Source organism: Cadophora gregata, assembly GCF_030347475.1.
Source record: "Cadophora gregata isolate MNR1 chromosome Unknown scaffold_10, whole genome shotgun sequence".
Classification (NCBI taxonomy): domain Eukaryota; kingdom Fungi; phylum Ascomycota; class Leotiomycetes; order Helotiales; family Ploettnerulaceae; genus Cadophora; species Cadophora gregata.
This window is the reverse complement of record NW_026695933.1, coordinates 168,452-188,537: the sequence shown is the minus strand read 5'-3', so window position 1 is coordinate 188,537 and position 20,086 is coordinate 168,452. Positions and strand designations below refer to the sequence as shown.

General features: G+C 49.2%; 7 protein-coding genes across 7 annotated transcripts; 2 read left to right on the top strand and 5 right to left on the bottom strand.

Annotated features, from left to right (window-relative positions):
• Positions 1–268: 268 nt before the first annotated feature.
• Positions 269–2,037, bottom strand: ONS95_001423 (uncharacterized protein; the record flags this gene model as incomplete). Its single annotated transcript, XM_058494620.1, has 3 exons — positions 269–1,820; positions 1,877–1,902; positions 1,951–2,037. 3 exons carry the CDS (start codon positions 2,035–2,037, stop codon positions 269–271), a joined length of 1,665 nt encoding a protein of 554 aa, XP_058354927.1.
• A 1,114-nt stretch (positions 2,038–3,151) lies between these two features.
• ONS95_001422 (uncharacterized protein) lies at positions 3,152–5,028 on the top strand (the record flags this gene model as incomplete). The annotated part of the gene is made up of 2 exons (XM_058494619.1): positions 3,152–3,254; positions 3,308–5,028. The coding sequence occupies 2 exons, from the start codon at positions 3,152–3,154 to the stop codon at positions 5,026–5,028; spliced, it is 1,824 nt and encodes a 607-aa protein (XP_058354926.1).
• An 811-nt stretch (positions 5,029–5,839) lies between these two features.
• ONS95_001421 (uncharacterized protein) lies at positions 5,840–7,478 on the top strand (the record flags this gene model as incomplete). The annotated part of the gene is made up of 2 exons (XM_058494618.1): positions 5,840–7,243; positions 7,290–7,478. 2 exons carry the CDS (start codon positions 5,840–5,842, stop codon positions 7,476–7,478), a joined length of 1,593 nt encoding a protein of 530 aa, XP_058354925.1.
• A 342-nt stretch (positions 7,479–7,820) lies between these two features.
• Positions 7,821–9,396, bottom strand: ONS95_001420 (uncharacterized protein). Its single transcript, XM_058494617.1, has 2 exons — positions 8,704–9,396; positions 7,821–8,656 (listed from the first exon to the last, which is right to left on the bottom strand). The coding sequence occupies exons 1-2, from the start codon at positions 8,865–8,867 to the stop codon at positions 8,005–8,007; spliced, it is 816 nt and encodes a 271-aa protein (XP_058354924.1). The 5' UTR covers positions 8,868–9,396; the 3' UTR covers positions 7,821–8,004.
• Positions 9,397–9,414: 18 nt separating this feature from the next.
• ONS95_001419 (uncharacterized protein) lies at positions 9,415–11,393 on the bottom strand. The gene is made up of 3 exons (XM_058494616.1): positions 10,966–11,393; positions 9,852–10,909; positions 9,415–9,751 (listed from the first exon to the last, which is right to left on the bottom strand). Exons 1-2 carry the CDS (start codon positions 11,106–11,108, stop codon positions 10,246–10,248), a joined length of 807 nt encoding a protein of 268 aa, XP_058354923.1. The 5' UTR covers positions 11,109–11,393; the 3' UTR covers positions 9,415–9,751; positions 9,852–10,245.
• Positions 11,394–12,702: 1,309 nt separating this feature from the next.
• ONS95_001418 (uncharacterized protein) lies at positions 12,703–14,455 on the bottom strand (the record flags this gene model as incomplete). Its single annotated transcript, XM_058494615.1, has 4 exons — positions 12,703–12,866; positions 12,935–13,512; positions 13,559–13,758; positions 13,808–14,455. The coding sequence occupies 4 exons, from the start codon at positions 14,453–14,455 to the stop codon at positions 12,703–12,705; spliced, it is 1,590 nt and encodes a 529-aa protein (XP_058354922.1).
• Positions 14,456–17,994: 3,539 nt separating this feature from the next.
• Positions 17,995–18,897, bottom strand: GCH1_1 (GTP cyclohydrolase 1; the record flags this gene model as incomplete). The annotated part of the gene is made up of 3 exons (XM_058494614.1): positions 17,995–18,297; positions 18,378–18,682; positions 18,732–18,897. The coding sequence occupies 3 exons, from the start codon at positions 18,895–18,897 to the stop codon at positions 17,995–17,997; spliced, it is 774 nt and encodes a 257-aa protein (XP_058354921.1).
• Between the last annotated feature and the right edge of the window lie 1,189 nt (positions 18,898–20,086).

The following is a 20,086-nucleotide window of genomic DNA, read 5'->3' as shown; positions in this document are numbered from 1 at the left end:
TACACCCAAATCGAAATCCTGAAACGAGACATTTTCTCGGCGACTTTCTTCATCATTTTCTCGGCCGTTGATGATATTGGTCGGTAACAATCTACCTTTTTCTCTTACCATTGGCTGGGCAATAAGGATAAGTGGTTGGCGAGAGTTCACCACCAAATTTTACAATACTGCCAGAGTGCCAATTGCCAAATTTGGATTTCTCTCCCGATCGCGGGTATGTACCCGCTGCTCAAATATCTACAGGCAGAGCTAGGTACCTATTCTCAACCTACACAACTGTTGCTAACGATCTGCTGTGAACAATCATCTCGGCTACCCCCGCCATGACACAGCTATCCCAGACCCCTTCTTTCCTCGGCCTCATGGCTTTCAAGATTCCCACAGTTTGATCCTCAAGATCGCGGTCCACTGTCGCAAACAGGATAATAAATATACACATGATAATCCCGAAGTCGAAAACGTAGCACCTCAGGAATTCCGGGTCGTGAACAACCAGCCCGCTTAGGTGCAGCATTTCCTCACAGAGACCTCGAACGCTGCCGTATTTGATCAGCACTTCCTCCAGGGCTAGATTCGTGCTTGTCTCGATGCGAAATCCAACTTCGCATGCCATGACGAGTAAAGTGGCTAAGCCCTGGATCTTGACCGACAGAGCACATCTGTACTCCGAGTTGCGGTGTGGTTGGAGACGCTCAAGCAGCTTGTCCATGGCAACGTGCCACTGCTTGGTCTCAACGAAGCGGTCAAAAAACTCCTGAGCGGGGACCAATCTCCCGAGATCCGATCCATCAACCTCCTTGCCGCGAAGTCGATCTATTTCTCGTAGAGCGTGCTTGATGGCGTCGTTGGCGAAGTTTGGTCGACCCCAATACTGCAGAAAGCTGATATACCTCCGTGCAGTGAAGACATTCGGAAAGTCGTTTGGGACAGCGATAGAATCTGGTGATCTATGAATCATCCCGAGGACTGTCTTTACCGCAACTTTGTTATTGCTGTTGCTAGTTTGTTTAGCCTGGATTAAGAATCCTTGTTTATCGAGCCGGGCAATCATGTCGATGATGACTTCCTCCAATGTCTCTGGACATCGGATATCATGATCGTAGACAATCACTGGAGCTTTTATCGATCGCATATTCTTGAACAGCGCTAGAGTGGATCGTACTTGCTTGACGGCGGTGTCGATGTTTCCTTGTTTAAATTCGAATATGAAGATAAGAAGGCTTGCAAGTAAGAACATTCTCACATCTGGCTGGTTTTCGGATGCCAGGTACTTTCGTATGTCCCTAAGTGAGCTTTGGTACTGCTTCAGAGAGTACACCTCATGGTGGTGACTTGTATCTGGAATATATGTGCTCCTTCTCAATCGCTCAGATCGTCCTTGCGCAGCCAGCGTTAAGGCCATGTTGTAAATAAAGGGTGCTTCGTGGCATGCCTGGAGTAGATAGGTCTGCCATAAAGGTTCGTTCCAACCACCAGAGAGCTCGTTGACGGACTCTTGCTTGAAGTACTGAAAATACTGGAGTTCTTCAGGGTTCGTTGGAGGACTGGAGGAAATCGCTGCTGGGACGCTGAAGAATGAACTTGCGGAATCTCTTGCATGTTTGGTATCCGCTTCTTTGGGAGGCACTTCACGGCGGACGGCTGGCAAAATGACTGGATATGATCTTGTCGTAGCTTGACCGGGCTTAGGAAGCAAGTCTCGGCGCACGGCAGCCGGCTTTGTCTTGGTGGGCTTCAACTCGTACCCGTCACAGACAAAGCCGAGTCTTTGACATCTCAGGCACAAAGGCTTCACCTCGTCACATTTGACATGTCGCTTCCTGTTGAATTATCATTATTTGGCATTCCAGATCAAAGAAACTCCATGTCTGCCTACTTGCACGTTATGCAGCCAGTCGATACCTTTGAAGGCGGTCAGCAGTTTCCCTCAGGCCAGTAGTTACGACAAACCTTGGGCAATCCACGTCTCCGTCTCTTCTCTTTAGGTCGCAATACCACAGATCCGTCTGGGAGATGGGACGTGTTTGATGGCTGCATGGTAAAGTCAACACTTTCTCGACTGCACAGAGGAAGAGGTTGAACAGTTCAAAAATTGTTCTTATGTCATTGCGGTACACCTATCCCCTGCTAGCGCTGACGTGTGTCCTCTGCCAGGGCTCAGATTTATCCCAGCATCAATCAACCAGTAGCAAGATGGATATTGTAAAGCAATTTTGAAATATATAGGCACTGTGTGTAAGCTCTGTTCTATTGCCCGAATTGTGGTGTCTAGTTGAAGAACTTAACTACTAAGGAAATGTCGTCTTTGGTCTCTCAACATTGAGTCTCACGTGCATAGCTCCATCTGGGACTTGGGCATTAACAAGAACGAGCCCTTACCTGAAAATCAAGACAGCGAGAGCCACGAAAACTGACGGCAGGGCCTCAGTTGGTCTTTGGCTCATCGCAGCGTTAACAGGATTTGAGAAGATTTAGTCATGTGATCTCGTCCTTCACTCCTCAGCCCTCAATAGATTTCAGAAATGTATTGTGCAGCTCAGGCTGAATGAAAAGGCCACTTGTATGAAGGAAGTGCAACTAAGTTTATACTGTTTCACTTCCTTCATAAGAACAGCAGCGCTATTTTGTGAATGAAGATTGCTTACTAATCATTCCTTAAAGTAGAATTTCAAGGCGTATGTCTGGATTATTTTCTGTTTACTGTTTTATGAGTAAAGCAGCTTGCCAGCGTTTATATTGCCACCAGTGGCAAATCAGCTCACTGACGTGGCACAAATGTTCCCGAATCCAAAAACCTGCAGCCACCCTCGCCTGTCCAACCCTTATTGGCTGACATCCAAACATCGCTTAAACGCCCACCAATAAGAATCTTCTTTAAGCCGTATAAAGTGCGTATTGCCACGTCAGCTGAGCATCTTGCATGCCTAAGCGTTTGTTAAAACATTTCTTGGCTTTGCAATTGAAACCAGGATTATTTCTAAGCAGGCATGAGTCACTAATACTTGACGCTAAAGCTTTGGTATAAGTATCTCCTCTTTCCCCAATGTAATTGAAGATCATTGATGCTGCCAGTGTGTAATGTGAGTATAGCCGAAAGCAGGGAAACCTTCCTCTATCGTAGATATACACTTACTAGGCATTACAAAAAGAGATGCTGACACTGCCAAGGCGTCCTGCAATGGCGCCATCGCAGGCAACTCCAAATCATGGACAGAAGTCACCACCAAAAGATTCCATTCATAGAGTAAGAAGTGGTAAGCGAGTCAATAATGCAACACAAGTTACTGTTCACTAACATTCAACATAGGCTCGGTGCAAAAGCAGACGAGTCCTCCAGTACGCAGTCCCACGATGGCGACCGCAATACAAACGCCGTTTCCGTCTGAACTAATCTCAAATCGACATTCAACCCAAGATGTCCAAAACACAGATCTCACGACAACATCCACATCACCAGCAACTCAAACCGGTCCCCTGATCCCGGTGATCGTTCATAATCCCGCCAATCACAACGAATTCACCTCCCGCCCAACACCGTTGTTCGTCCTCTCACGCTTTCCCTACTTCCAACAGCGGATCCGAGCACTCAAACCTACCGACCCACACGCCCTCCATATCGTCGCAGGGCTAGAATATTACGATATCGTAGCGAACTGGCTCTGCACAAATAACATCCGTACTCGCGTTGGCGGCGTTCCCGGTTTCTACACACTAGTGCAAGTCATATTCTTAGCCGACGAACTCCAGCTTTCTGAGTTGTCCAATCAGATCGTCAACATGATGAGAATGCGGCAATACGCAAGTAATGATCAATCGCGCAAGCTTCCAAATTACTTTGAGATCTATCAGAGGACAACTGCCGGGCACCCGTTCCGGCGCTTTATGGTGGAGATGTACGTTGAAAAAGATTTTCGGGGCCCGAAGTCTCCTGCACCGTTGGTTGATCTGCCTGCTGGAATGCTAGTAGATATTATACAATTGCGTGAAGAGAAATGGAAAAACTGGTCGCAGGCGGCGATAGAGCATAAGATAGCCAAGGCTAAAGAAGAGCTCGAACTGGAGAGTCAGAAACGATTTAATGAAAGAGAAGCCGAGCTTGTAAATGTTTATGAAGAGAAGCTCATCAAAGCTAGAGAGGCCGTCGCGATACTTAGCAAACTAGCTACACCTGGAGATGCTTCGACTTCATCCACGGTGTCCCATGCCCCATTGCCAGCCCTCAGTTCTGAACGTATCGGATTTGCGTTGCTGGAAGACATCAGGAAGACACATCAGAAACTCCTAGAGGAAACGAAGAGGAAGAATGATGAACGATATAACAACCTCGTTGAAGAAATGAGGCAGCGAAACTCAGAACACATAGAAGCCGTACAGTTTATGGAAAAGGCTACGCAAGCTAAAGAAAGCCGGCTTATGAAAGAGCTCCAGGAACTACGACAGTTCAAACAAGATAACATCACGGCTGCTCAAAACATCACGGCTGCTCAAACCACCGCAGAAGAACATGCCAAAATCGTCGAAGACCTCCAGAGGATTATCAGAAGCAAAGAAGCAGTAGAAGCCCTTCTCTTAAGCGAAATCGATGACCTTCAAAAAGGAAAGGAGAAAGCTAGCTCTATCAGTAACCTTCCAAATAAGGACAACGTCGCGTTACTAGTCAGGAATATCGAAGTACTCAATAACACTATCGACCTGCTCAAGCAAGTTAATGCAGACCTCCAGAAAAAGAATGCCCAGCTAGAAGAAGCCACCGGACGGCAACAAAACGAGCTCGCTGAAATGAAAAGAGTCCATGCGAATGCCGAAGAGCGAACCCAAAGAGAGCTAGAGTCGTTACTGCAGAAGAATGATGAGAATGCTCAGAAAGCTCAGAGGTATCAAAAGGAGGTGGAGGATCTACGGTTAGTGCAGAAAACGATGGAGAAGAAGTCTGAGGCGTATAAGAGGGAGGTGGCGAGGTTGCTGAAGGCCAACAGAGAACTGGTGTCTCAGTTGAAAGATGGTGATGAGGATGACGAGGATGATTAAGTATTGAATATCGAAACCTTGGAGTAAAATGGGACATGGGACTGTAGACGGTCAGCGCGGCGTCTGGGTTGGTTTGGGAAAATATCTGACTTCATGACGAACTGATGGCCTGGCGGACTCTACGGACTGAGATTTTTCCGTAGATGTTATGAGATACCCGATATGATTATTTTGATTTATAACCTGAATTAGCGAGAAAGGCTCTGATTGGTGGTACCTAGTAGCAAGAAAATACCCGGGCGAGCCGGGACCTCAAACCTCGGCTCGGTTGGATACTTCCGTCTCCTGTCGATCAACAACACCTTAAAAGATACACCGCTTCACCTTCAACCTCTCCTTTCTTCCCATTCACAACAAAGTAACTCTCCAGTCGAGATTCCGACCCTGAGAACTTTTTTTCCCCACGATTGCACGTGAAACTTCATGCACAATTGCGGCGTCCGACCCTCCACGAACCAAGCATTGAAGATCCTCCGAGCCTAGTACGGTGACAAGCTTAAGGATAAAGTCACATCGTGCATTTATCTCGATCGTACCCCACTTCAATGCGGCACGACAGCACGAGTATACCAATAATACGCTTGTCGAACTTCTACATGTTCATATAATTGTTAGGCCGTCTCCGTCTGGTCCGGAAAGTTACGTTTTCAAGCTTCCAGGGTCATCTTGAAGTGTCGTTACTAGACGACGGGTCGGGAATATCGATATAAGAGCTATCATTCATAGCTTTTACACCCCACTCTGTCCCATCGTTCAAGATTCCTCCCTCCGACAATCCACCCCGAGTTTGGACTCACAACACCACCTCACGATGTTCTCACTTCCCACCATCCCCCTCATCCTCTCCCTCCTCGGCACCTTCATAATCTACAAGCTCATCCAACACCTCCTCCTCACCCACCACAACAACCATACCTCCACCCGCCTCAACTGCCTCCCGGCCCCCTTACAACCCAACACCCTCCCCCTAGGCATCGACCACATCCTCACCGCCCTGAATGCCATCTCCACCAAAACCTTCCCCTCCTACCTGGTGGAACGCTCCTCCTCCCTCCCCCTCACATTCCGCACCACCATCCTCGGCGTCCCGCGCCTCTTCACAGCCGACATCCCCAACATCCAAGCCCTCCTCGCGACTCAATTCGAGGATTTCGACTTTGGGGAAATGAGACGCTCGAACGCGCATCCGTTTCTCGGGAAGGGGATTTTCTTGCAGGATGGGAGGGAGTGGGAGAGGAGTAGGGCGTTGATCAGGCCGCAGTTTGCGAGGGCGCAGATTAGTGATTTGGAGCTTGAGGAAAGGCATTTTCAGGTTTTGGTGGGGGGGGTTGAGGTAGGAGGGGATGGGTGGACGGAGGAGATGGATTTGCAGCCTTTGTTGTTCAATTTGACGCTTGATTCTGCGACGGAGTTTTTGCTGGGGAAGTCGGCGGAGAGTCAGAGTGGACTTTTGAGGAGTCGGAGAGAGGGGAAGGAGGGGAGGATGAATGAGGAGGGGAATGATGCCCAGGCCTTTGGGGAGGCGTTTGATGTTGGGAATGTGGGGTTGGCTACCAGGGCGAAGTTCCAGCCGTATTCGTACCTTTGTATACCGAAGGGATGGAGGAGGGCAATCAAGACTTGCAACCAGTATGTGGATTCTATCGTGGCGGAGCATCTCCAGAAGAGACAGGAAAAGATTGAGAAAGGCGTAGAAAGTGATGGAAAAGAGGGATACGTCTTCCTCGAGGCTCTAGCCAACGAAACGCAAGATCCGATCGAGTTGAGATCTCAGATCATGCATTTGCTTCTTGCTGGACGAGATACCACCGCATCTCTAATCGGATGGCTGCTCTTCGAACTGGTGCGGGATCAAGCGCGGTACAAGAAACTCCGAGATGCGATTATTGAGGATTTCGGAACATGGGCAGATTGCGATCTTGAAAGTATCACGTTCGCGAAGATCAAGGCTTGCAAATATCTCCAATACTGCTTGAATGAAGCTCTGAGACTTCAAACCATCGTCCCGTATAATTTTCGTGTGGCGAATAAAGATACCACACTACCGAGAGGTGGAGGTGAAGATGGGAAGAGCAAAGTCTTCGTACCGAAAGGCATGATGGTATTCTATAGTATCCACGTACTGCATCGTCGCGAGGATATCTGGGGTCCAGATGTCCACGAGTTCGTTCCTGAAAGATGGGAGGGTAGGAAATTAGGGTGGGAGTACATACCTGTAAGTTCCGCCAAAAGGTCAAACAACAACGCTAATATCCGTCAAGTTCAATGGCGGACCACGGATCTGCGTCGGTCAGCAATATGCCATCATCGAAGCGAGCTATATCATTCTGCGCCTATTGCAAAAGTATGACAAGATGGAGAATATGGATCCAGAGCCCGAAGCGAGATATCACTCCACGATGACGAGTTGTAGCGCGAATGGGGTCAAGGTGAAGCTGCACGAAGCCTGAGGAGAGACATGCTGCCCAGATATCTCTATTCACAACCATCATAAGAGCAGAAACCGCGATGATGGACGACGATGAATATATTGTCGCAGAGAGGCACATTACTGAGCAAGAGAAAGGTTTTCGCCAACCTTCCAGAACGGATCACCCCTGTTCTAGCTAGAATGCTAGAATGCTCCTGATAACATTTGCCGAACAGAATTGAAAGACTGGTCAGGTGTCGAGGATCTACCTCTTTCCGCACAAGACTTCATATTGCGCAGACTACTTGTTGTATATATAAATACTCCACGGGAGCAGGCAAACTAATGCCGTAATATTAATGCACAGAATTTCAATTTCATGTTGTGAAAGTCGTGAAAGTCGTTAAATCACTCAAGCGTCTAAGAATATATACGCCAGCCTCAATCCCCTGCCCGGTCTTGATCTGACCTGGAAGCAGTCCCCAAACTCCAAAACGCATCGCTCAAAGCCTTCGAACGCCGACCCTACACAACCCGACTCTATTGCATCTAGGATCCCATCCCAATCACTGCGTACGTCTCCTCTTTGCGCGCTCACCCTCTCCCTCATTCTCATCCACATGATACGGCCCCATCTCCACTACAGCCAATCTATCCCTTGCCGTCGACCTATCCCGAATAGCATTAATAATATCCACCAGCAGCTGATGCGGATAATTCTTCGCATTCTTAATCTGCGCCAAATACAGCGCCGAGCACACCCGAACGACATACAACCTCAACGCACTTTCCGAGTTCGTGTTCTTGTATATGATAGGGAACAGCTCCGAAGGTAATCTATCGTTTCCTTTCTTTTGGCGAATCTGCTCTAGGAGATCGATAGATTGGTTCTGAAGAGATGGGACGAGGAGCCGGTCCGCGAGGAGCCAGAGATGGACGAGGGCGTGGATGGTTGGGACGTCGCCGTCTGCTGTGACGATGTCTTGAGTGTAGAGCCAATTGGCGAAGATTCCGAAGATCGCGGGCGGGACTTCATGAAGTTCGACTTCCTGGCTTTCACCTTCGGCGAAGTTGCCATTGAATGCGGCGTCGAAGAAGGGAGAGTAGTGGCAGACGTGACCTTTATGTAAAGGGAACGTTTGGTGGTGTGTTTGGTCGTCATCGACAACTCCCTCTGGACCGGTATGGACAGTTACCTTGACGATTTCTTGGGGACCCCTGTGGCTGTCAGTGACCTTTCATCCAAAGCATAAAGTTTGTCTTACACGAGATTTGGACGCTTCCGGTTCTTGTGAGGATTGTCTTGAGCTCGCAAGCTCATGGTGGCGGGCCTAGCACCGCTTGACTTGGTAGTCATTCCTCTACCCATGAGAGCCGCTGCTCGAAAGGGTGAGGAGCCCGTACTTTCATTGTCATCTGGGGACGACATTTTTGCTGCTATACTGTCTTCCGCAACTATTGAGATGTGGGGACGTCGTGACAGCTAATGGTTAGATGATCTAAGCGCGTCCAGCACAAACATCCAAATGTACGGCGGCTGTCGCCTACTGTGTCAAGCAAAGAATGGCGATATTGGTTATGTGGCGCGAGACGGGTTGCTTTCTAAACTCGCGAGATAGATACACCGCAGCTTGGACCGTCCTTCTAGCTTCCGAAGTACTGTAGCCTAGGCCTGCTCGTACTTGCGAAGACAATCATAGAGTATTTCGGGCTATAGATTTGTTGGACGTACGGATTGCTGATCTGCTGAATCAAAACTCTCGAGATGTAATATTTTGTAAGTTTTGGTTGGAAAGGTGCTATTGTGGAAGCTTGTGGGCTTGAGGTCGTTGTGAAGTGAAGTGAGGTCAGAGTTGGAAGGCTTCACCTCAGACCCCACCAAGCACCTGATATGACTTCGTCCAAGCCTGTTTGGGTTTTATGATATATGCTAGGACTTGACACAGTATGAAGAGTTCTTAATTCAACTTTTATCATTCAAAAGTAATAATTTCGGTCTATGGCGTCAAAGAAATACATGCATGCATTCATCACGTGCAGGTCTCTCTTCTACTGGCCAAGGGAGAAGCCAAGCTCTTTCTCTCTTGATTCAATACCCCTACTACCTCAAGACACTGATTTAGACATCTACGACTTCAGCGAAAGTTCCTTGGATTGCAATTCGTGCCCTGGGAGACGGAGTTGTTGTGATATTGGTATTTCAACAACTCCCAAGGTGGACTGCTACAGCCAGGATGATTCCCCAGTGCTTTTACCCCAGCTTCGTTCACACAGCTCATAATTGAGAGCATCAAGCAATGCATTCCCCTTCTCCTACCCAGATTCGTCAGCACATAAAATTTTCTCCCAGATGGCAACACTGAGAGAAAGTAGGTCCAAAATTCCGGTCCATTCCCACGATCGAGAGCCATACCTGAAAATGATAGCTATAACAGCATGTGAACTCTCTCTCGATTCCAATCTCACAATTCCCTTCCACCACTGTCAAGTCATGTTCCACCGTTTCAGGATTCATACCAGGCAGCAATACCTCAGCAGGTTGTAGCTTCGAGGTAACTGCTCGCCGCCAGAACCGATTGAGTAGTTCCGATGTGGATAACGACGCATGATCGTTGCCAAGAGTGAAATAAGCAGCAAAGGTCGGAATTGTAGCGAGATTGATGGCTCGGAAGCCTCAAAGAAACCAACAGAACGCAGACAACCGCAATCATCATTGACTGCCATCTGATCTTGAGCCACACGAGCTGTATATGCTGTCGAACCAAGCCGCTAGTCGATGAATTGTCCGGTCAGAATCCCCAAACTCTTCACTGACTCCCATCCTGCTCAACATTAGCCAACAGCCCCCTCCTATACTCCAACCCCCCCATCTCCCTCTCATCCACCCAAAAGTCCTCCAAATCCGGCCTCCACTGCCCTCTCTCCCTCCTCACCAGCACCTCCCTCTCCCTCCTCCTCCCCTCCACCACAATCTCCAGCAACAACTCCCTCGGATAATCATCCGGGTTCTTCATCGCCTCCGTCTTCGCCATACACATCTCGACAATATACCTCCGCAGCACACTCCCCTCAGCGGTATTCTCATACACATACGCAAACACCGCCGATGGCAACCCTTTACTCTTCCTCGCCTCCTCCAGCATACTCAAAATATCGTTCTGCAGGCGCGGGATCAGCATTTTGTCGGCGAGGATCCAGAGTTTGAAGAGGTGGCTGGAGAGGGGCTGCTCGCTGGATTTGTTGATGAGCGTTTGGGTGTAGAGCCAGTTGACGAAGATACCGAAGATGGAGAGGGAGGTGTCTTCGAGCTGGATGGATTGGTCGGAGCTTTCGATGAAGGGTCCTGTGAGGGCGGCGCGGAAGTAGGGTGAGTAGTGGCAGAGGTAGTTCTTGTGGACTTGGAAGGTGTGCCATTTTGCGGAGTGGTGGGGATCGGCGCGGACTTTGACGGTGACGATTGGTTGGGGGCCGCTGGAATGGTCAGCCTGTACTCTACTCAAGGCAGAAGAAATAGATGGATGACCTACACGAGGTTTGGTGCAGGTGGTGGGTTGCATAGGCGCTTGCTCTTGGGTTCTTCTTCCTCTGAATCGTGGGGACGCTTCTGCGAGTCGCCAGGCTGGAGGGTTCCAGACATTGCGTTCGTATGCCACGGGGCTCCTCTACCCATAAATCTCAACGGCCAGAGATGTGACCTCGGGAGGTATTTAGCAGAACCGTAGTACTGGACAGTGAAGCGGTGCTCAAGAATCCCACTCGTCGTATGTCATACCTCGATCGAGCGCGGGGTCACCAATCTCGTCGTCCGCTCAATTGCGCGTCAAAACCGTCCTTCTATTCGCAGACAAATCCAAATTGCAAGTTACCCTTGCATGGAAATAATCAATACTGCCGCAATTGGATGTATTTGACAGTTGTGACAGGTCTGAAGCCTTTCTGTTGTACCAGTTTGGAGGAGTAAGGAGGTTCACCTGCCAAGATGACGGGACGGGGATGCAAGGCTGCCCCGCCTACTGTACAGTGGCTTCGCTTCGCTTCAACCCCGCGCTTCAGCCTCGTTTTGGTTTACAGTACCTCCACTTCTCGTCTCCTCTCCTCTCCTCTCCTCTTCTTGCAAAATCCCATGAAAGCGCCTAATCCACCACCCATTACTAGCCCATGATTGACGACTAGGTAGGTACGTACTCAGATCATCAGATGCGCAGTGTTTTTCAGTACTCTTAGGTTTGGATTGGCTCTGCGTCTGTCTGAGTTGGAATGAGATAGATGGCTGTAATCAGCGGTATGTAAGATCGCCACATCTGAATATCAGCTTTTAAGTAAGGCACTGTACATTTATTTTACTTTACTTACATTACCTTACTGCCTTACCATGTCTATACACCTACCTGAACCCGGGGGGAAACTAGAGGCGCAGGTATCTTATCGTCCTTGATTAGGTGCGTAGTTCTATGTACTGTATACATCACATTGATTGCTATTGTCATCGTCATTGCCATTGCATCGACTCGATAGAAGAGAAGAGAACCCAGCTAGCTAGCTAGCTAGTCCAGCCAGTCATCCCATCCATCTATCTGTCTATCAATCAATCAATCAAAAGCAACATAACACAACACAACAATATATGTACACACGAGACAGGCTCCAATATTTATTTAATGCGAGACAGACATACCAACCTTTGCTTTTCTTCAGCAACAAAAGCATAGCAGACAGAGCACAGGCCGAGACGCAAACGCAAACAGAACACAGAAACCAGCTGTCCGGATCGTCATATTGGCAAAGGAATTTTAGTTGGCGAGGCTGTTTGCTGCTCTGGCGTTTCGTTTCGTTTCGTTTGTATGGTATGGTGCTGTGGAAGCTGATACATTACATAGGGTAGTCCCGTCCATCTTCACAATTGGCTAAATAAGATTATATAACATATATATGACACCATATTCATTCAAAGAGAAAAATCCACACACGCATCCGGTCCAGAGGTTTCGCATTCGCAGTAGCATTCGCTTTCGGAATTCGCGTGGGCGGGCGTGTCGAAATCGGATACGCTCAGGGCTGGCTGGCTGGCTGTCGATCGGTCGGAAAATCGCTCTGGGCAAAAATGACATCTTTTTTGCATTGAACAGCACTGCACTGCAAAAGCACAAGCACAAGCATAAGCACGCACTTTCAAAGACGGAGGCGGAGCACATTTTTTGGTATCACAAAGGATGCTGATGCGAGTGGGAGATCTCGGACCTGCGGCGCTCGATGGTGGCGTCTTCCTAGACGGGGGGGCCGGCGTAGTTCTTCTTGCCCCAGACAAAGTACCAGATGGACGAGACGAGGATGAAGGCTACGAAGACGACGGAGGCGTAGTTCATGGTTGCGGCTGCGACGGGGAGGTAGGATGGCATACAGAAGAGGGGTACGGCGAGGGCGGACCAGGCTGGGTGGGTGTTAGCAAGGAGAGCAAGGATTTAGAGAGGAGGGGAGAAGGATGGAAAAGATGCTTACCGAGTGAAATGACGTTGCATACGAGGCCGAGCATTCCCATGTCGAACTTTCCATACTTGATGTGGGAACGTCCACCGATAAGCGAGACGGCAATGGGAACTGCGTAGGAAACGGTCAAGCAAATGACACCAACACCAGAAAAGGCGTTGAATGCAGCAGAGGATCCGAAGTACAAGACACCGAGAAGGATTTGGACGGCCATACTGAGCATCATGGCGTTGAGAGGGACGTCAAGCTTGGTGTTGACAACCTTCCACCACTTGAAACCGGGGATGGCTCCATCACGGGAGAAAGCCCAGGTAGCGCGAGAAGCAGCAGTAGTGCAACCGATACCGCAGAAAAGGGCAAGGACCATGAGAGGGATGAGAAGAGCGAATGCTCCTCCTTGGTTACCGACTGCTGTGGCGATGATGACGGGGGTTGGTTGACCGGAAACGAGGTTGAAGAGGAGTTCGAGATCTGGGAGGACGAAAAGGAGAGGGATAATGAAGACAAGTCCACAGATGGTGTTAAGAACAATGGTTCCGACCATGGCCTTGGGAACTTGTACGCTAGGGTTTTGGACTTCCTCGCACATGCTAATCCAATTAGCGTTTTTCTCACAGTTCTGATAAGAGGACTTACGAAATAATCATGCCGGTGGAAGATGTAGCATATGCTGCTTGCAAAAGGCCAACACAGAAAGCCCATCCTGGAGTCCAGCCAGACAAAGGCTCAAATTCAGTGAAAACAAATTTTGCTGATCGTCTGCCCTCCTTGGCAAGAGCGAGGACGCAGGTAATAATAGCGATAACACCCGCGAAAGTCCAGAAAATGGCAAATGTCTATAACAATCAATACTGCGCCAATTGACACCAAAATTGGGGTACTCACGTCCAACCATGGCAACCACTTGTTTCCGAGCGCAGAGACCAAATTGCAGATAAGCGTGATAGCCACAAAGACAAGGAAGATCTGATAAGTCTCGGCTTGCCAGATTCCGACTCCCGGCTCAGACTCAAAGACATTGATGCATGCGATAAAGAACAGCGTTGTACCAAAGTTCACAGCAAGGGTAATAGTGATATTCCCCACCACGTACGACCACCCACAAATCCAAGACATGATCTTGCGACACCAGATCGGGGACAGCATAAACGTCTGGTAGTAAACACCACCCGCAGTAGGATACACCGAGGTGATCTCTCCCAGAGAAGTCGCCACGCAGAGAATAATTATCGAGACAGCCACCCAACCCCAGAGAACAGTTGTAGGACCGCCACCAGCGAGGGGATAGAAGAACGTGGTCGCGAGCCCGTAGGGAATCGATGCCAGCACGAAGGACATGAATGCGACTTGCAGGGTCGAGCGGTTGCGGACCAGCTCCGAGGCGTAGCCCATTGCCTCGAGGAGGTCATCGGCGGAGTTGTCGGTGCCCAGCTCGACGCTGGCGTGGCGGGCCTTCTCGCGCGTGTTGGGCCGGTGGATGAGGCCCTCCCCATTGACCACCTCCTTGTCCGAGTCTTTGTATGTAGCTTCCATGGCCGGCGATTGTGCTTGTCAGTGTGCGGCGGATGGGGGTCGAATATATACTTGGTGGGCGATTGTCGTCGTCGTCGATGCCGTCGATGTCGACGTAGAGGAGTAGGGAAAGGCAAAAAAAGAAAGGAGAGTGGGAAGTGCAGATCTAGGCGACTATGTAGTTGTTAAGAAGAGGAGGAGGAGGAGATCGAGAGGCGACGGGAGAAGGAAGAAGGAAGAAGGAAAGGTCAGGAAGCCCAGTCGCGGCCAGAAGGTTTCCAGAAAAAGGCCGAACTTAGATAGGTAAATTACTCTATCTTGCCTTGCCTTGCTCTTCTCTGGCAATGGTCGTCGGCCACTGGTCTTCACTAGGATAAGCTACTGATACTAGCTGGGGCCACCCTTGTGCCGAGGCCCTGGGCATGACGGGGGGGATGGACGGAGGACATGGACGGGGGCATGACGGAGGAGTGACATGGGGCGAGAGCAAGACATGCGCAGAGGTTCACAGAGCATGGGAGCATGGGTGCATTGCATTCCATTATTCCACGCAATGGCTGGCACTTCCACTTGACGCAGAATCGCAGATCCATCTATCTATCAGCATCACCATCACCATCAGAATCGCCTTCAAAATGACGCGCCAAGACCCTGAACACATAGTCATCCATCCCATTGGATCGAACCTCTCTTTCTTGCCCTTTAAACCCTCGGATCCGGCCTAGTCTGTCGGGCCCGCCGACTGCAGTCTGCTGGACTCTCTTCGCGTGTCCCACAATTGGCGCATCCTGCGACGGATGAGGATGCATGGATGGAAAGCCCCCCAGGGCAGGGTCACCTATCACCGCCCGGCTTTGTGATCCACTGGAAGGATACCCACAGCGATGCCCACGTCTTGGCACATCTCTGCTGGGTCCATCCCTCCAAGATAAGGATCTGTCAGGAGAAAATCTGCATCGTGACTTTTGAAAGGTGCATGCCAATCAGTGCACGCCAATTCAAAGATCTCGGTCCCTCAGTACAGTGCAGTGCAGTAGTCCACACGGAGAGTCGGATGCGACGACTCCACTAGATATCTAAATTATGTATTGCTCAACCCACTCATCTCCAACAGAATATCCACCTCCTCAAGCAATTGACTTGCCGAGTCGGAAATGACGAAATGCTGGGTCTCGAAGAGGAGGGGATCAAATTGGACGGATGGGATCAACGCACACCTTGGGCAGAATCTCTTAATGGAAGAGAAGGAAGGGTCCAAAAGAGGGGCGGTACGATATGGTTATCTCCCATCTCCCAATGGCGCAACCAAGCATGCGACTTGTCTCTGCAACCGTACCACTGCGTGGACCCTGACCCAGCAAAAAGTATCTTCCTCTTAGGTAACAACATCCAACTTTTTGAGTATTTGAGTATTTGAAACTTGACGATGACGTCTGTCTGCATGTTTAATTTTCCTTTAGTTTGTTTGATTATTTTTTGAGAAGCTTGAATATTCATTCGTCGAGTAAGAATACAGAGAGATGAAAAATTCGGTTCTGACTGATACGTGTAGTGCGACTTTTTTTTTATCCTGGTTCAGATGGCCGGAAGCGAGATGGGAGGACGTGGGAGCAGCCGTTTTGGGTAAGGCTGCATGTGATCTGAGACTTTTCTGTTGGTTCGAGTTTTCGCAGCTAGGAGAGAACAGGCAAGGCGTAAGATGAGTTGCGACGAAAGCATGTGATTTCGTCTCATCTGCTTAAGGTATCTAGGAATGGTATGATTCAAGCCGGCAGGTATTGTGAAAGAGTGAAGAGCTTGCCCAATTCCCTTTCCTACAAGGAAGGTAGGTAGGTGGCAATGGAATTGACAATCCAGTGTCTTATCACGTGAATGTACCTATCTCCACCCACAGATCTCTCCACCCCAAAACTGCACTGCACTGCGCCCCCGGCCATCTCCCGCTCACTCGCTCGTTCATCCGCTCTATCATCGGATAATTATTATTATCCTCGCACCACATCTACGGAGTACATCCTCATTCATGCCTATGCAAATCACCGGCCAAAACACACACACCTCCAAACTTCCAGGGCCCTCCCCCTGCCCCAACTCCCACCCACGCATCGGCGCGGAACGGGAGCAAACTTCCCCATTAAGCCCATGCTGCCATGCATACATGCTCCAACCTGAAGTATATCAGATATGGAAACTGGTCTCCGTTCTCCGGCTTGAGTAGTCGTGTTAACTCAGCCTCAGCCTTACATTCGGCTTGAGATTTGGCTTTGAAGGTGTGTGGTGTGGTGTTAAGTCAGGCAGGGCTGCGAGTCATGTCCTCTATGATTAAATTTACCTTGTGCCGATACATGATTTCCATCTGTCTCCTTTGCTATTCGTTTTGCAACTCGACACCTTCAGGGGTTCTGTATTCTCAATCCTAAGAGTTAAAGATTTCGGATCGGATATTTGTTTCCTACGTTGCTATCATTATGCATCCTTCTTCCAATCCTGTCCCTGAGGTATGTTTACCTTGGATCGAGCTGAATCTGAATCTGAATCGAAATGGTGTAGAGCCAGTATTTTACACTCACTCCGCTACCTCTATACTGCAAGTTTTCAACAATAATCAAGCCACGGAAACATAGAGAAGCAGGTTTTTCATTAACTTAAAGCTTGTATGTTCTTCATCTACTGAATACATAATTTCTCATGGGTTGAAAGCCATGCGCAAGAACATGAGTTAGGGAGTTTCGTGTTCGGGACTACTACTACGAACCATCAATCTCCTCTGACGACCCGGTACCCCACAAATCTCTGCTTTCATATCATACCATGTCATCTCCCGCACTGAACGGTCTGGGGAAAGCAATGGCAGTAGTCGACTTTCGCGGCTGCGGGGACGCCATTCCCCCCTCGCGCACGCTCCCATGACACAAAGCACTCTCGACTCGTCCAGTTCACTTGATTGTGGTCATTGTAAATACATGTTGGGAAACTAGAATTCCCATCTGGTCAATTGGAAATTCTTCCCTTCGACTAATAACGTAAAATAGGCAATGCTCAGCCATTGGATTCTCTGGGACTGAGGGGCAAGTAAACAAACAGACAAGGCTGAGGCGGGAGGAAGCGAAGTGGGGCAGCTTTGCATTCATGTTGGCACTCCAGCTGGAACTCTGCCTCAAGCCGAAACCTCACCTCTCCAATTCTACAACAGCGAGGCTCACGACGTCTCCCGTCGGCATACGAACTCAACTGTAACAGCATTGAATCGTTCTCTTGGAAGGATCTGTACCTTGTATTTGTCTGCGAACAGGAGGTCAGTCCGAAGGCGCAACCGCCTGTGCGAGGCGACTCCGAGCAAGAGGTATGGGAGGATAAGATAAGAGATTCGAGGACAGGCTTCTCGAATACTGCTTCTCTCGGCAAATCAAGGGGTAATTGAATTAATTGATTACCTAGATTTCACTTTCACCACAGAGCTTTGAACCCTATCTCATTGGACTAGTGATTGTTTCAACAGGCTGTGGAATTGCTTGTATCTCGGTTTAATCTAACTTCTCGATCGCAAAACACTCTCAATTTTACTTGCGATTGACGAAGTTTAAAAATTCCTTCCTCGTCCGAGCTGTCGACTGCAACACCCCGAGCATGCAACTGGTGGTGGTAATTGCTCCAGTCTTCTCCACCCCTCGCATCACCATGCAAAGGTGACTGGACTCTACCACAACGCCCACGCCTTGCGGTTTGAGCAGTTCAGAGAGCGCACGGCAAACCTGCTTCGTGAGCCGTTCCTGGACTTGAAGTCGCCGCGAGAACGTCTCGACTATCCTAGCGATCTTGGACAGGCCAATCACCTGGCCATTAGGAATGTACCCGACATGCATCTGGCGGTGTTAAGTTAGCCTGTCTGCAATAGACCTAGGTAGGTAGGAACTAGGAGCAGAATAGCTGATTGTAATCTTACCTTCCCAAAGAATGGCACAAGGTGGTGCTCGCAGAGGGAAAAGAACTCAATATCTTTCACGATTATCATCTCTTCGTGGTCTTCGTGGAAGATAGCGCCGTTTAGGATGGTGTGTAGATTCTCTTCGTAGCCTTTTGTGAAGAAGAGCATGGCTTTTGCAAAGCGCTCAGGGGTATTACGTAGACCCTCTCGGTCGGGGTTCTCGCCCACACATTCCAGGATTGTCCGTACAGCGCCTGAGAGCTTGGCTAACTGCTCCTCCTTTTCCTTCATGGTGGCCTGCTTCCTCTGAAGTGTTCCTTGGCCTTGGATCTGTCAGTTAGTCTATACTATCACGCTAGCAGGTACACTTACTTGGCCAACTCAATCCATCGACGTCGATCGCTGGGTGCTGGGTATTGGGGCTCTGTACCGGCCTTGTATTTAGTGGTGCCTTTGCAGCTTCACTGCCGTTATACTCTTCCCCGTCGATGGCGCCGTTTAGAGTCTGATCTTTCTCGCCATATTTCCTGCTATCCATATTCGCGCCTATGTGTGATTTGGGAAGTGATGGCGTGGAACGTCGAAGTTTACAACCTGGTGACCCTGATCTTAAGTCTTCTAAACGCACATGCAGCGAATCTCTTCCTTTTTCGTTGATACCCTCGGTGGATACGACGAGCGGTGACAACACGTTTGTCAGTTGGGAGGTTACTGAGGGCTTCGGCCTGAAGGGTGGTGACTATATAGCGAGGACGATGTCAATCGGTATGCAGTGGCTTCGCATGTATATGTATAGGGACTTGTTTCAGGGCGGGTAGAATGTTACCCCCAGTCCCAGAGCAGTGTGGCAGGCCTCATGCATGTAATTAGTTGAGCGGGGTGGTTTGCATGATTGGCTCAAGGGTTTGGGGGTTAACTTCACCAGTACAGACGTTTGTGGTGCGGACTTTTATTCCCTTTGCTATTGAAAGTGAAATTGCTCACAAACAGCAACTCAACCTCTGAAGGCATCAATTCGAGGAGGAAATTTCTACGGCAGTGGACTTCGTTCACTTACCAGGCGTTCTCTAGTACGAGACAATGAAACTCGTGCACAAGCTTTTAACGGTGGTCTATCTTGTGAAAATGTCTGCACTGCTTATCCACTGTGAGGAAGGAAAGATTCATCACCCGTGACGAAGATTCCTTGATCGACAGCAATAGGCGCAACTTCCGGGACGAAAATACAACAGTGTGATAGGAACACAGATTCTCGGAAAAGGTGTAGCGAAACGTTTGGCTGATTATTGGAAATGATGTGGCAGCACAACTGGGTTCTCAACAACATTCGGGGGCAAAATTGGTTGGCTGGTTGGAAATGGCTGGCTGCTACACAACTGGCAAGTTATCGCAACACAACTGCATCTTTTCGAAACTCGTGGCAGCACAACTGCCCTCGAGTCATGGTTCTCACTCCATGTCGTAGGCCTCCCAGGTGCTCACAAGCCGAAGTGCGCATTTTAAACGTACTAAATTTGCGGCCTACAACCAGTTCCTGGACATACGTCTCGGTGTGAGCCTACAGAGCCGTACTCGGCAACATGTAAACCTGTTGTGTAACGCTGCAGTACGCTCAATCGAGGTCCACAACCGCTTGTTGGAGACCTTGATGCCTTCGATTGGGCTATTTGACGAAGTCCATCTTAATGGTGCATTGTGGCATCAAGCTAATTTTGCGGCCTACAACC

Bases quoted from the DNA above. Each gene is read 5' to 3' on its own strand.
- ONS95_001420 (XM_058494617.1), bottom strand. From the start codon at position 8,867: ATGTCGTCCCCAGATGACAATGAAAGTACGGGCTCCTCACCCTTTCGA. The intron at 8,657-8,703 runs GTAAGACAAACT...TGACAGCCACAG, and splicing joins CGGAAGCGTCCAAATCTCGT to GGGTCCCCAAGAAATCGTCA.
- ONS95_001419 (XM_058494616.1), bottom strand. From the start codon at position 11,108: ATGGGTAGAGGAGCCCCGTGGCATACGAACGCAATGTCTGGAACCCTC. The intron at 10,910-10,965 runs GTAGGTCATCCA...TGACCATTCCAG, and splicing joins CCACCTGCACCAAACCTCGT to CGGCCCCCAACCAATCGTCA.